Source organism: Oncorhynchus gorbuscha, unplaced genomic scaffold (assembly GCF_021184085.1).
Source record: "Oncorhynchus gorbuscha isolate QuinsamMale2020 ecotype Even-year unplaced genomic scaffold, OgorEven_v1.0 Un_scaffold_1115, whole genome shotgun sequence".
Lineage (NCBI taxonomy): Eukaryota > Metazoa > Chordata > Actinopteri > Salmoniformes > Salmonidae > Oncorhynchus > Oncorhynchus gorbuscha.
The window spans coordinates 80771-95011 of NW_025745990.1; the positions used below are offsets into that span (position 1 = coordinate 80771).

General features: G+C 47.0%; 1 protein-coding gene across 1 annotated transcript in view; it reads right to left on the minus strand.

Moving 5' to 3' along the window:
- The window catches only part of LOC124021439 (conserved oligomeric Golgi complex subunit 1-like), a 42297-nt gene that overhangs the window by 24654 nt on the left and 3402 nt on the right, over positions 1-14241 (minus strand). The window contains 9 exon segments of the mRNA XM_046336628.1: positions 1883-2044; positions 2225-2319; positions 2322-2370; positions 2890-3341; positions 4907-5140; positions 5177-5279; positions 5949-6159; positions 10824-10980; positions 11716-11892. Coding sequence (XP_046192584.1) covers positions 1883-2044; positions 2225-2319; positions 2322-2370; positions 2890-3341; positions 4907-5140; positions 5177-5279; positions 5949-6159; positions 10824-10980; positions 11716-11892 — 1640 coding nt within the window.

Below are 14241 nucleotides of genomic sequence, written 5' to 3' on the forward strand. Positions count from 1 at the left end.
GCTGTGTGTGTGTGTGTTACCTTGTCCTGTGTATGTGTGTGTTACCTTGTCCTGCGCTGTGTATGTGTGTGTTACCTTGTCCTGCGCTGTGTATGTGTGTGTTACCTTGTCCTGCGCTGTGTGTGTCTGTGTGTTACCTTGTCCTGCGCTGTGTGTGTGTGTGTTACCTTGTCCTGCGCTGTGTGTGTGTGTGTTACCTTGTCCTGTGTATGTGTGTGTTACCTTGTCCTGTGTATGTGTGTGTTACCTTGTCCTGCGCTGTGTATGTGTGTGTTACCTTGTCCTGCGCTGTGTGTGTCTGTGTGTTACCTTGTCCTGCGCTGTGTATGTGTGTGTTACCTTGTCCTGCGCTGTGTGTGTGTGTGTTACCTTGTCCTGCGCTGTGTGTGTGTGTGTTACCTTGTCCTGCGCTGTGTGTGTGTGTGTTACCTTGTCCTGCGCTGTGTGTGTGTGTGTTACCTTGTCCTGCGCTGTGTGTGTGTGTGTTACCTTGTCCTGCGCTGTGTGTGTGTGTGTTACCTTGTCCTGCGCTGTGTGTGTGTGTGTTACCTTGTCCTGCGCTGTGTGTGTGTGTGTTACCTTGTCCTGTGTATGTGTGTGTTACCTTGTCCTGCGCTGTGTATGTGTGTGTTACCTTGTCCTGCACTGTGTATGTGTGTGTTACCTTGTCCTGCGCTGTGTGTGTCTGTGTGTTACCTTGTCCTGCGCTGTGTGTGTGTGTGTTACCTTGTCCTGCGCTGTGTGTGTGTGTGTTACCTTGTCCTGTGTATGTGTGTGTTACCTTGTCCTGTGTATGTGTGTGTTACCTTGTCCTGCGCTGTGTATGTGTGTGTTACCTTGTCCTGCGCTGTGTGTGTCTGTGTGTTACCTTGTCCTGCGCTGTGTATGTGTGTGTTACCTTGTCCTGCGCTGTGTGTGTGTGTGTTACCTTGTCCTGCGCTGTGTGTGTGTGTGTTACCTTGTCCTGCGCTGTGTGTGTGTGTGTTACCTTGTCCTGCGCTGTGTGTGTGTGTGTTACCTTGTCCTGCGCTGTGTGTGTGTGTGTTACCTTGTCCTGCGCTGTGTGTGTGTGTGTTACCTTGTCCTGCGCTGTGTGTGTGTGTGTTACCTTGTCCTGCGCTGTGTGTGTGTGTGTTACCTTGTCCTGCGCTGTGTGTGTGTGTGTTACCTTGTCCTGCGCTGTGTGTGTGTGTGTTACCTTGTCCTGCGCTGTGTGTGTGTGTGTTACCTTGTCCTGCGCTGTGTGTGTGTGTGTTACCTTGTCCTGCGCTGTGTGTGTGTGTGTTACCTTGTCCTGCGCTGTGTGTGTGTGTGTTACCTTGTCCTGCGCTGTGTGTGTGTGTGTTACCTTGTCCTGCGCTGTGTGTGTGTGTGTTACCTTGTCCTGCGCTGTGTGTGTGTGTGTTACCTTGTCCTGCGCTGTGTGTGTGTGTGTTACCTTGTCCTGCGCTGTGTGTGTGTGTGTTACCTTGTCCTGCGCTGTGTGTGTGTGTGTTACCTTGTCCTGCGCTGTGTGTGTGTGTGTTACCTTGTCCTGCGCTGTGTGTGTGTGTGTGTTACCTTGTCCTGCACTGTGTGTGTGTGTGTGTTACCTTGTCCTGCGCTGTGTGTGTGTGTGTGTTACCTTGTCCTGCGCTGTGTGTGTGTGTGTGTTACCTTGTCCTGCGCTGTGTGTGTGTGTTACCTTGTCCTGCGCTGTGTGTGTGTGTGTTACCTTGTCCTGCGCTGTGTGTGTGTGTGTTACCTTGTCCTGCACTGTGTGTGTGTGTGTTACCTTGTCCTGCGCTGTGTGTGTGTGTTCCCTTGTCTTGCGCTGTGTGTGTGTGTTCCCTTGTCCTGCGCTGTGTGTGTGTTACCTTGTCCTGCGCTGTGTGTGTGTTACCTTGTCCTGCGCTGTGTGTATGAGGTTCTGGTACTGGTGCAGCACCAGGTCCATACAGCCTTGTAGTAATTCCTGTAGGGTGGGGCGGGGCACAGCATGACCCCCTACACCATTCACCTCCAGACACAGGTGGAACAGCAGAGACTGGACAAACCACGACGGCTATGGAGGGGGGGGGGGAGGGGGGGAGAGGTGGTGGGGGGGGAGACAGAGACACAGAGAGAGATAATATTGCAGCATCTCAGTGTTAATTTTCTATTTGAAAATCCTTTCTCCTCTCTGTGAGACACTACTGGTCAGGTCCTGCTGAGCTGAGCGATGATGTCATAACATCACTCTTACCTGGACGGGAAGTCTGATCCTGGAGGTGACGCTGCTCCCTGACTCCGCCTCTTCCTGGATCTCTAGCTCCTCCCAGTTGGTGGCGTTTGCTAGATAGCCCCGGCAGACTCTGCGTGCAGCGAGGTCGCAAACCGACCCACCAGCGCCTGGGGGAGAAAGAGAGAGACCAGGGGTAAGGTAATAAAAGACATGACATCAAAGGAAGGATGGCTCGGCCTAAACTGACTGGGTTGTGATTTCATTTCAAAGATTGTTGGAAGTTTGTCTGACATTCTTAGACAACAAAACTCTGTTTGTATCAAGCCTCCCAGAGAGCTGGTCTAGGATCAGGTCCCCCCTGTCCATGTAATCTAATAGGACCAGTATTCAGTTATAGAGCTGGTCTAGGATCAGGTCCCCCTGTCCATGTAATCTAATAGGACCAGTATTCAGTCATAGAGCTGGTCTAGGATCAGGTCCCCCTGTCCATGTAATCTAATAGGACCAGTATTCAGTCATAGAGCTGGTCTAGGATCAGGTCCCCCTGTCCATGCATTTCATTTGAATCTAAAAGGCTAAACTGATCCTAGAGCCCCACTCCAACTCTGAGATGTTTAAACAGCCCCAGAAAATGTCTGACAAACTTTGATTTAGTGGTGAACTATCCCTCCAAGTAACCCCCTCACCTTAGAGAGGGCGGAGCTCCATATCCGATATGCTTCCATACTGACAACCAGAAGATCCTCTTTCAGACACGCCCACTTGGCCTGGGCGGGGCTAACCTCTGTCGCCTTGGCAGCCGCCTTCCCCAACTTCCTGCTTTGGCGGGGTGTTCCCTTGGTAACAGGGTCAGCTGCAGCACAGCCCTGTTTACCCAGGATGCACTGCCTGAGGTTGGGGCAGAGCTTGCTGAGGGACTGACAGAGGCGGGCCATGAAGAGCACCGAGCTGAGACGGGCTGGGCCGGGGGAGGAGCCAACAGGTGAGGCCGCCTCCAGTTTAGAGCGCACGCAGGTGATGATGTCACGTACGCATGCCAGACAGCGTTCACGTAGGGTCTCTTCTACCGCCACGGCGTCTGTGAACCGGTCGAATGATGAGACGGTACCGGAACCAGAACTGGACCCAGAGCCGAGGCCTATAGTGAAGGAGACGGAGGGGACCTGGGGATCTGTGGATGAAGAGGAGGAGAAGGAAGAGGTAGAGGGGGAGGAAGAGAGAGAGATGGAGGAGATGGAGGAGGTGGTAGAGGGGGAGGAGGAGATGGAGGGGGAGGGGGAGATGGAGGAGATGGAGGAGGTGGTAGAGGGGGAGGAAGTGGAGATGGAGGAGGTGGTAGAGGGGGAGGAAGTGGAGATGGAGGAGGTGGTAGAGGGGGAGGAAGTGGAGATGGAGGAGGTGGTAGAGGGGGAGGAAGTGGAGATGGAGGAGGTGGTAGAGGGGGAGGAAGTGGAGATGGAGGAGGTGGTAGAGGGGGAGGAAGTGGAGATGGAGGAGGTGGTAGAGGGGGAGGAAGTGGAGATGGAGGTGGTAGAGGGGGAGGAAGTGGAGATGGAGGAGGTGGTAGAGGGGGAGGAAGTGGAGATGGAGGAGGTGGTAGAGGGGGAGGAAGTGGAGATGGAGGAGGTGGTAGAGGGGGAGGAAGTGGAGATGGAGGAGGTGGTAGAGGGGGAGGAGGAGATGGTAGAGGGGTAGAGGAGATGTTAGAGGGGGTAGAGGGGGAGGAGGAGATGGAGGAGGTGGTAGAGGGGGAGGTAGAGGTAGTAGTAGAGGTGGGAGGTGGAGGAGGAGATAGAGGAGGTGGTAGAGGAGGAAGAGGAGGTTGTAGTAGAGGGGGAGGTGGAAGAGGAGATGGAGGAGGTGGTAGAGAGGGAGGTGGAGGAGGTGGTATAGGGGGAGGTGGAGGAGGAGGTATAGGGGAGGTGGAGGAGGAGATGGTAGAGGAGGAGGAGAAGGAGGTAGAGGGAGAAAAGGAGGAGGTCAGGGAGGGGGAGAAGGAATAGGAGGTAGAGAAGGAGGAAGAGGAGATGGAGGTAGTAGAGAGGGAGGAAATAGTAAAGGTGGAGGAGGAGGTATAGGAGGAAGTAGAGGGGGAAGGGGAGGTTGAGGTGGAGATGGAGGAGGTAGAGGAGGAAGTAGAGGGGGAGGAGGAGGTAGAGGTAGAGAAGATGGTATAGGGGGGTTGGAGGAGGAGATGGAGGAGGAAGTAGATGGGGAGGAGGTAGAGTGGAGGAAGGAGACGGAGGAGAACCTCTGGTCAAAAGGAGTCCACTATAATGAGAAGAGAGTTTGAGATGCAGTCGATATTGATGACTTCATGTTAAGTATTTCACCTTAATTCACATTACATTATTATTAGACCAGGTCTCCCTGGGACAATATCTTAATGGGACCTCCTGTAGAAATAAAGTCCAAGAATCCATCTGTCTCATCAGAGGACAGGTAATCCATCTGTCTCCCTACCGGTGTTATCAGAGGACAGGTAATCCATCTGTCTCCCTACCTGTGTTACCAGAGGACAGGTAATCCATCTGTCTCCCTACCTGTGTTACCAGAGGACAGGTAATCCATCTGTCTCCCTACCTGTGTTATCAGAGGACAGGTAATCCATCTGTCTCCCTACCTGTGTTATCAGAGGACAGGTAATCCATCTGTCTCCCTACCTGTGTTATCAGAGGACAGGTAATCCATCTGTCTCCCTACCTGTGTTACCAGAGGGCAGGTAGTGCTGCAGGTCATCCAGTCTGTCTCTGAGAGCAGCATCCAGTGATGAACAGAAGATCTGGACACAGGGTGTCAGGGCCTGAGTCTTCATGGCCAGGCCGCTCCGGTGCTGTGGCCCCCGTTGGGATACACTGACCCAGGCCGCGTCGCTCAGTAGATCCCCCTGGGCCTCGGACCACAGGAAGGAGGCCACGTCTGCCTCGTAGAGAGCACCTCGGCTGGGGAGGGGAGGGCTGGAGCCCGGTGGACCGGGGCCTGGAGGGGTGGGATGGCCCTCTAGATCTCGAAGGGCAGAGGAGAGGAGCTGTCTGCAGCTGGTGGAGATAGTCTCTGTACCCTCCTGGGTGATCGCCTGGGGGAGAGAATGGAAGAAGAGGGGGAGATTGAGAACGGGAGAATTAAGGGAGCAGAAGATAGAGAAGGGGAGAGATAGAGAAGGGGAGAGATAGAAAGGAGGGAGGAAGATGGAAGGCGGGGGGGGGGTAGAAAAGGAGATGAGAGAGTGACAGGAAAGGAGAGAGAGGGAGAGGAAACAGACAGACACAGTGAGCAGATTAGAACTATTCTGGAGAGGAGAATTAGTTTACTAGATAGCTAGAAGACAGAAGTCAGCTGTAGCTACTAGCTAGTTAAATCGGCAGGTTAAACCTGTTGTCCTGTTTCTAAAAGTTTCCCCACTGTCTGCATGGGAACAGCTCAATGTAATGGAGAGGAGCAGTGTGTATAGAATACACACGACTAGAGAATAATATTAACAACAACAGCTAAACTGTCAGCGCTCCTTTCTATTTTATAACATGGACATAGATTAGTCCTAGACTGAAAAGCCTGGTCAACAGAGATTCTCCATAGAAGGTGCTACTTCCTCCAGGAGGAACTCTAATGTGGTGTACCACACACTTCCTTCCAAGCGTCCACAATCAAAGCCTGGGGACGAGGCCTGGATCTCGTTAATCTAAACCTAGATTAAGACTAGCTTTAATCTGTGTTCTGGAAACAGGACCTGAGTGTAGCTAATTACCTGCAGGCGTTGGAGGAAGAGCTGCTGTAGGAAGTCCTCCCACAGCGCTAGGGGGCGCTCTAACAGCCGCTGGCAGATGAAGCTCCAGTGTTGACTGATGGAGTCGGTGGAGAGGAGGTCCCACACAGCATCTCTGATGGAGGCTAGGCCCTTCAGACTGTTCACATAGACCAGCAGACTGCTGACACCATTACAGATGTCCTCCTTACAGCTGGGAGAAACAATACAACATGATAACAACCCTAACCAGACTGCCGACTCTGTTACAGCTGGGAGAAACAATACAACATGATAACAACCCTAACCAGACTGCCGACTCTGTTACAGCTGGGAGAAACAATACAACATGATAACAACCCTAACCAGACTGCCGACTCTGTTACAGCTGGGAGAAACAATACAACATGATAACAACCCTAACCAGACTGCTGACTCTGTTACAGCTGGGAGAAACAATACAACATGATAACAACCCTAACCAGACTGCTGACTCTGTTACAGCTGGGAGAAACAATACAACATGATAACAACCCTAACCAGACTGCTGACTCTGTTACAGCTGGGAGAAACAATACAACATGATAACAACCCTAACCAGACTGCTGACTCTGTTACAGCTGGGAGAAACAATACAACATGATAACAACCCTAACCAGACTGCTGACTCTGTTACAGCTGGGAGAAACAATACAACATGATAACAACCCTAACCAGACTGCTGACTCTGTTACAGCTGGGAGAAACAATACAACATGATAACAACCCTAACCAGACTGCCGACTCTGTTACAGCTGGGAGAAACAATACAACATGATAACAACCCTAACCAGACTGCTGACTCTGTTACAGCTGGGAGAAACAATACAACATGATAACAACCCTAACCAGACTGCTGACTCTGTTACAGCTGGGAGAAACAATACAACATGATAACAACCCTAACCAGACTGCCGACTCTGTTACAGCTGGGAGAAACAATACAACATGATAACAACCCTAACCAGACTGCTGACTCTGTTACAGCTGGGAGAAACAATACAACATGATAACAACCCTAACCAGACTGCTGACTCTGTTACAGCTGGGAGAAACAGTACAACATGATAACAACCCTAACCAGACTGCTGACTCTGTTACAGCTGGGAGAAACAATACAACATGATAACAACCCTAACCAGACTGCTGACTCTGTTACAGCTGGGAGAAACAATACAACATGATAACAACCCTAACCAGACTGCTGACTCTGTTACAGCTGGGAGAAACAATACAACATGATAACAACCCTAACCAGACTGCTGACTCTGTTACAGCTGGGAGAAACAATACAACATGATAACAACCCTAACCAGACTGCTGACTCTGTTACAGCTGGGAGAAACAATACAACATGATAACAACCCTAACCAGACTGCTGACTCTGTTACAGCTGGGAGAAACAATACAATATGATAACAACCCTAACCAGACTGCTGACTCTGTTACAGCTGGGAGAAACAATACAACATGATAACAACCCTAACCAGACTGCTGACTCTGTTACAGCTGGGAGAAACAATACAACATGATAACAACCCTAACCAGACTGCTTTGATTTGAGTCCTCTTCATTCACAGCATTTCCTTCACTCGGTCAACAAAACATTTTTCAAAAGTTGCCCAGTTAGGGGCAGGGATGGGGACAACTTCTGGTCACGTGCGGGGCTCTAGTTCATAACGGCTGTCAGTCAAAACCCAGACAGAGCTGTGAAGCACAGAGCCTGAGCTCTGATGTCATGTATAGCATGTTACTGAACAGACACTGAGCTCTGATGTCATGTATAGCATGTTACTGTACAGCCACTGAGCTCTGATGTCATGTATAGCATGTTACTGTACAGCCACTGAGCTCTGATGTCATGTTACTGTACAGACACTGAGCTCTGATGTCATGTATAGCATGTTACTGTACAGCCACTGAGCTCTGATGTCATGTTACTGTACAGACACTGAGCTCTGATGTCATGTATAGCATGTTACTGTACAGACACTGAGCTCTGATGTCATGTTACTGTACAGCCACTGAGCTCTGATGTCATGTTACTGTACAGACACTGAGCTCTGATGTCATGTATAGCATGTTACTGAACAGACACTGAGCTCTGATGTCATGTATAGCATGTTACTGTACAGACACTGAGCTCTGATGTCATGTATAGCATGTTACTGAACAGACACTGAGCTCTGATGTCATGTATAGCATGTTACTGAACAGACACTGAGCTCTGATGTCATGTATAGCATGTTACTGAACAGACACTGAGCTCTGATGTCATGTACAGACACTGAGCTCTGATGTCATGTATAGCATGTTACTGAACAGACACTGAGCTCTGATGTCATGTATAGCATGTTACTGTACAGACACTGAGCTCTGATGTCATGTATAGCATGTTACTGAACAGACACTGAGCTCTGATGTCATGTATAGCATGTTACTGAACAGACACTGAGCTCTGATGTCATGTTACTGTACAGACACTGAGCTCTGATGTCATGTATAGCATGTTACTGAACAGACACTGAGCTCTGATGTCATGTATAGCATGTTACTGAACAGACACTGAGCTCTGATGTCATGTACAGACACTGAGCTCTGATGTCATGTATAGCATGTTACTGAACAGACACTGAGCTCTGATGTCATGTATAGCATGTTACTGAACAGACACTGAGCTCTGATGTCATGTATAGCATGTTACTGAACAGACACTGAGCTCTGATGTCATGTATAGCATGTTACTGAACAGCCACTGAGCTCTGATGTCATGTATAGCATGTTACTGAACAGACACTGAGCTCTGATGTCATGTATAGCATGTTACTGAACAGACACTGAGCTCTGATGTCATGTATAGCATGTTACTGAACAGACACTGAGCTCTGATGTCATGTATAGCATGTTACTGAACAGACACTGAGCTCTGATGTCATGTATAGCATGTTACTGTACAGCCACTGAGCTCTGATGTCATGTATAGCATGTTACTGAACAGACACTGAGCTCTGATGTCATGTATAGCATGTTACTGAACAGACACTGAGCTCTGATGTCATGTATAGCATGTTACTGAACAGACACTGAGCTCTGATGTCATGTATAGCATGTTACTGTACAGACACTGAGCTCTGATGTCATGTATAGCATGTTACTGAACAGACACTGAGCTCTGATGTCATGTATAGCATGTTACTGAACAGCCACTGAGCTCTGATGTCATGTTACTGAACAGACACTGAGCTCTGATGTCATGTATAGCATGTTACTGAACAGACACTGAGCTCTGATGTCATGTATAGCATGTTACTGTACCGACACTGAGCTCTGATGTCATGTTACTGAACAGACACTGAGCTCTGATGTCATGTATAGCATGTTACTGAACAGACACTGAGCTCTGATGTCATGTATAGCATGTTACTGAACAGACACTGAGCTCTGATGTCATGTATAGCATGTTACTGTACCGACACTGAGCTCTGATGTCATGTTACTGAACAGACACTGAGCTCTGATGTCATGTATAGCATGTTACTGTACCGACACTGAGCTCTGATGTCATGTTACTGAACAGACACTGAGCTCTGATGTCCTGTTACTGTACAGACACTGAGCTCTGACGTCATGTATAGCATGTTACTGAACAGACACTGAGCTCTGATGTCATGTATAGCATGTTACTGAACAGACACTGAGCTCTGATGTCATGTATAGCATGTTACTGTACAGCCACTGAGCTCTGATGTCATGTATAGCATGTTACTGTACAGACACTGAGCTCTGATGTCATGTATAGCATGTTACTGAACAGACACTGAGCTCTGATGTCATGTATAGCATGTTACTGTACAGACACTGAGCTCTGATGTCATGTATAGCATGTTACTGAACAGACACTGAGCTCTGATGTCATGTATAGCATGTTACTGTACAGACACTGAGCTCTGATGTCATGTATAGCATGTTACTGAACAGACACTGAGCTCTGATGTCATGTATAGCATGTTACTGTACAGACACTGAGCTCTGATGTCATGTATAGCATGTTACTGAACAGACACTGAGCTCTGATGTCATGTATAGCATGTTACTGTACAGACACTGAGCTCTGATGTCATGTATAGCATGTTACTGAACAGACACTGAGCTCTGATGTCATGTATAGCATGTTACTGTACAGACACTGAGCTCTGATGTCATGTATAGCATGTTACTGTACAGCCACTGAGCTCTGATGTCATGTATAGCATGTTACTGAACAGACACTGAGCTCTGATGTCATGTATAGCATGTTACTGAACAGACACTGAGCTCTGATGTCATGTATAGCATGTTACTGAACAGACACTGAGCTCTGATGTCATGTATAGCGTGTTACTGAACAGACACTGAGCTCTGATGTCATGTTACTGTACAGACACTGAGCTCTGATGTCATGTATAGCATGTTACTGTACAGACACTGAGCTCTGATGTCATGTATAGCATGTTACTGAACAGCCACCAATTTAGGTGTTTTTCAGTGTTCAAATCTGCCAACCCCCCCCCAGTCAGCATGTGAGAGTTCCAGTTTGGTTGATTTGGTTCCCAGAGTAGATATAGTTCCTGAAGAAGCTGGTTATATTCTGGTCCCAGATCAGACTCTCCTTACTAATCTTATTCTAGTTCTACAGCCGACTATGATCGATATTGAATATCAGTTGTTGAAATTAAAGGGCATAGATTGGCTGAAATATGGCAGCTATTTATATATGCAAAAGTAAAGGGTATTGATTGGCTGAAATATAGCAGCTGTTTCTACATGCAAATGAAGGGTATTGATTGGATGAGGTCTTACGTGTTGATCCACTGCTGTAGGGTGTCTCTGAGCTGCTCTCTCTGGATTGGCTGAGCCAGGGTTCTGAGCGCGGGCTGGAACTCAGCGATGGAAGAGGGGAGGTACTTGAACCAGCTTCCTGTACTCACCTCCTCCTGAAGGACACGCCTCCCTTTACCTGGACAACAGGGGACAACAGGTGAGACCGGAAGGACAGATGACCACAGAGATGTCTACAGTTCTATAATTCAACAATAAGGCCCACAGGGGTGTGGTGTATTGGCCAAATACCACAAACCCCCAAGGTGCCTTAATGCTGTTATAAACTGGTTACCAACAAACATCTAACAGTAAACAAGTATCTTTTGTGTCTTTACAACATACCCATGGTATATTGTTGGATATACACACACAGCTGAAACACTGTTTCAGATCATCAGCATCCAAGACCCAAACTCCTCGGTTTATAATTGGTATTAAAATGATCCATTGTTGAAAGTCAATATCCCTCAGAGAGGATTGGATAGGTGTATGCAACATGGCGAAAATTCTACCCGGCCAATCAAAAGGTCAAGGTAGAGCTGTTACCATGTTGCTTATACAATCTAACATAACCCGCTTATATAATCTAATATCTATATAATCTAAAGTTTATATAATCTAATATCTATAATCTAACGCTTATATAATCTAATATCTATAATCTAACGCGTATATAATCTAATCAAAGTAAGGGGCTCCAGATCAGTTTGGGCCTAAAATGGGATGAAAGTAGGTTAGGCCGTCATTGTAAATAATAATTTGATTTTAACTGACTTGCCTAGTTAAATAAAAGGTTAAATAAAGGTTAAATAAATAAATAAGTATTTTTTCTTCTTCAACCATTTCTTGCAAGGTATTATAGGTAATGTACCTGTAGGTGTGGTGGAGGTGACGTTCTCCAGAGTGGTGAAGAGGAGGCCGGAGCTCAGCCATCCGTCCCCCAGCCGAGGACTCCCTTCTGGGGCTACGTAGAAGACAGCGTAGGCCTGGTACAGAGTGGTCACCAGCAGCTCTACCAGGCTACACACCTGGGCCTTAATACCAGCACCTGGTACACACACAGACATGACTGTCAACCTGAACCACACATCAAAACACCACACCGGTCCACTGAACAGAGATGAGGAAGTGAAATGGTTTTCCCAAACAATCCAAGCATGATGGAAGTGTGATAACAGGACATGTTGACTTGGAGAGGAAGTGTGATAACAGGGGAGAGGAAGTGTGATAACAGGGGAGAGGAAGTGTGATAACAGGGCATGTTGACTTGGAGAGGAAGTGTGATAACAGGGGAGAGGAAGTGTGATAACAGGACATGTTGACTTGGGGTGGAAGTGTGATAACAGGGGAGAGGAAGTGTGATAACAGGGGAGAGGAAGTGTGATAACAGGACATGTTGACTTGGAGAGGAAGTGTGATAACAGGGGAGAGGAAGTGTGATAACAGGACATGTTGACTTGGAGAGGAAGTGTGATAACAGGGGAGAGGAAGTGTGATAACAGGGGAGAGGAAGTGTGATAACAGGGGAGAGGAAGTGTGATAACAGGGCATGTTGACTTGGAGAGGAAGTGTGATAACAGGGCATGCTGACTTGGGGAGGAAGTGTGATAACAGGACATGTTGACTTGGGGAGGAAGTGTGATAACATGGCATGTTGACTTGGGGAGGAAGTGTGATAACAGGGGAGAGGAAGTGTGATAACAGGGCATGTTGACTTGGAGAGGAAGTGTGATAACAGGGCATGCTGACTTGGGGAGGAAGTGTGATAACAGGACATGTTGACTTGGGGAGGAAGTGTGATAACAGGGCATGTTGACTTGGGGAGGAAGTGTGATAACAGGACATGTTGACTTGGGGAGGAAGTGTGATAACATGGCATGTTGACTTGGAGAGGAAGTGTGATAACATGACATGTTGACTTGGAGAGGAAGTGTGATAACAGGACATGTTGACTTGGAGAGGAAGTGTGATAACAGGGGAGAGGAAGTGTGATAACAGGGCATGTTGACTTGGAGAGGAAGTGTGATAACAGGACATGTTGACTTGGGGAGGAAGTGTGATAACAGGGGAGAGGAAGTGTGATAACAGGGCATGTTGACTTGGAGAGGAAGTGTGATAACAGGGCATGTTGACTTGGAGAGGAAGTGTGATAACAGGACATGTTGACTTGGAGAGGAAGTGTCAAGGCTGTAATATGTTGTATTGTGTTTGGTTTAACACCATGTCGGGGCTTCGCCTGTTGACGAGCTGAATAGAGATGGTCTTGTGTTACGTAAGATGAGATGTTGCATTGTGTAGGATGTTGTGTAGGATGTTGTGTTGTATTGTGTTGTGTAGGATGTTGTGTTGTATTGTGTAGGATGTTGTGTTGTGTTGTGTAGGATGTTGTGTTGTGTTGTGTTGTGTTGTGTTGTGTAGGATGTTGTGTTGTATTGTGTAGGATGTTGTGTTGTATTGTGTTGTGTTGTGTTGTAGTGTTGTGTTGTGTTGTAGTGTTGTAGTGTTGTATTGTATTGTGTTGTATTGTATTGTATTGTGTTGTGTTGTATTGTATTGTGTTGTGTTGTATTGTGTTGTGTTGTGTTGTGTTGTATTGTGTTGTATTGTGTTGTATTGTGTTGTATTGTGTTGTATTGTGTTGTATTGTGTTGTATTGTGTTGTATTGTGTTGTATTGTGTAGGATGTTGTATTGTGTTGTATTGTGTTGTATTGTGTTGTATTGTGTTGTATTGTGTAGGATGTTGTATTGTGTTGTATTGTGTTGTATTGTGTTGTATTGTGTTGTATTGTGTTGTGTTGTATTGTGTTGTATTGTGTTGTATTGTATTGTGTTGTATTGTGTAGGATGTTGTGTAGGATGTTGTGTAGGATGTTGTGTTGTGTTGTATTGTATTGTATTGTATTGTATTGTATTGTAGTGTAGTGTAGTGTAGTGTAGTGTAGTGTAGTGTAGTGTAGTGTAGTGTAGTGTAGTGTAGTGTAGTGTAGTGTAGTGTAGTGTAGTGTGTTGTGTTGTGTTGTGTTGTGTTGTGTTGTGTTGTGTTGTGTTGTGTTGTGTTGTGTTGTGTTGTGTTGTGTTGTATTGTGTTGTATTGTGTTGTATTGTGTAGGATGTTGTGTTGTATTGTGTATGTTGTGTTGTATTGTAGGATTGTATTGTGTTGTATTGTGTTGTGTTGTATTGTGTTGTGTTGTGTAGGATGTTGTGTTGTGTAGGATGTTGTGTTGTGTTGTGTTGTGTTGTATTGTGTTGTGTGGTATTGTATTGTGGTACAGTGGTATATACTAGTACCATGCTGTGGCTGGTTGTATTGTGTAGGAAGTATGTGTGGTATTGTATTGTGGTACAGTGGTATATACTAGTACCATGCTGTGGCTGGTTGTATTGTGTAGGAA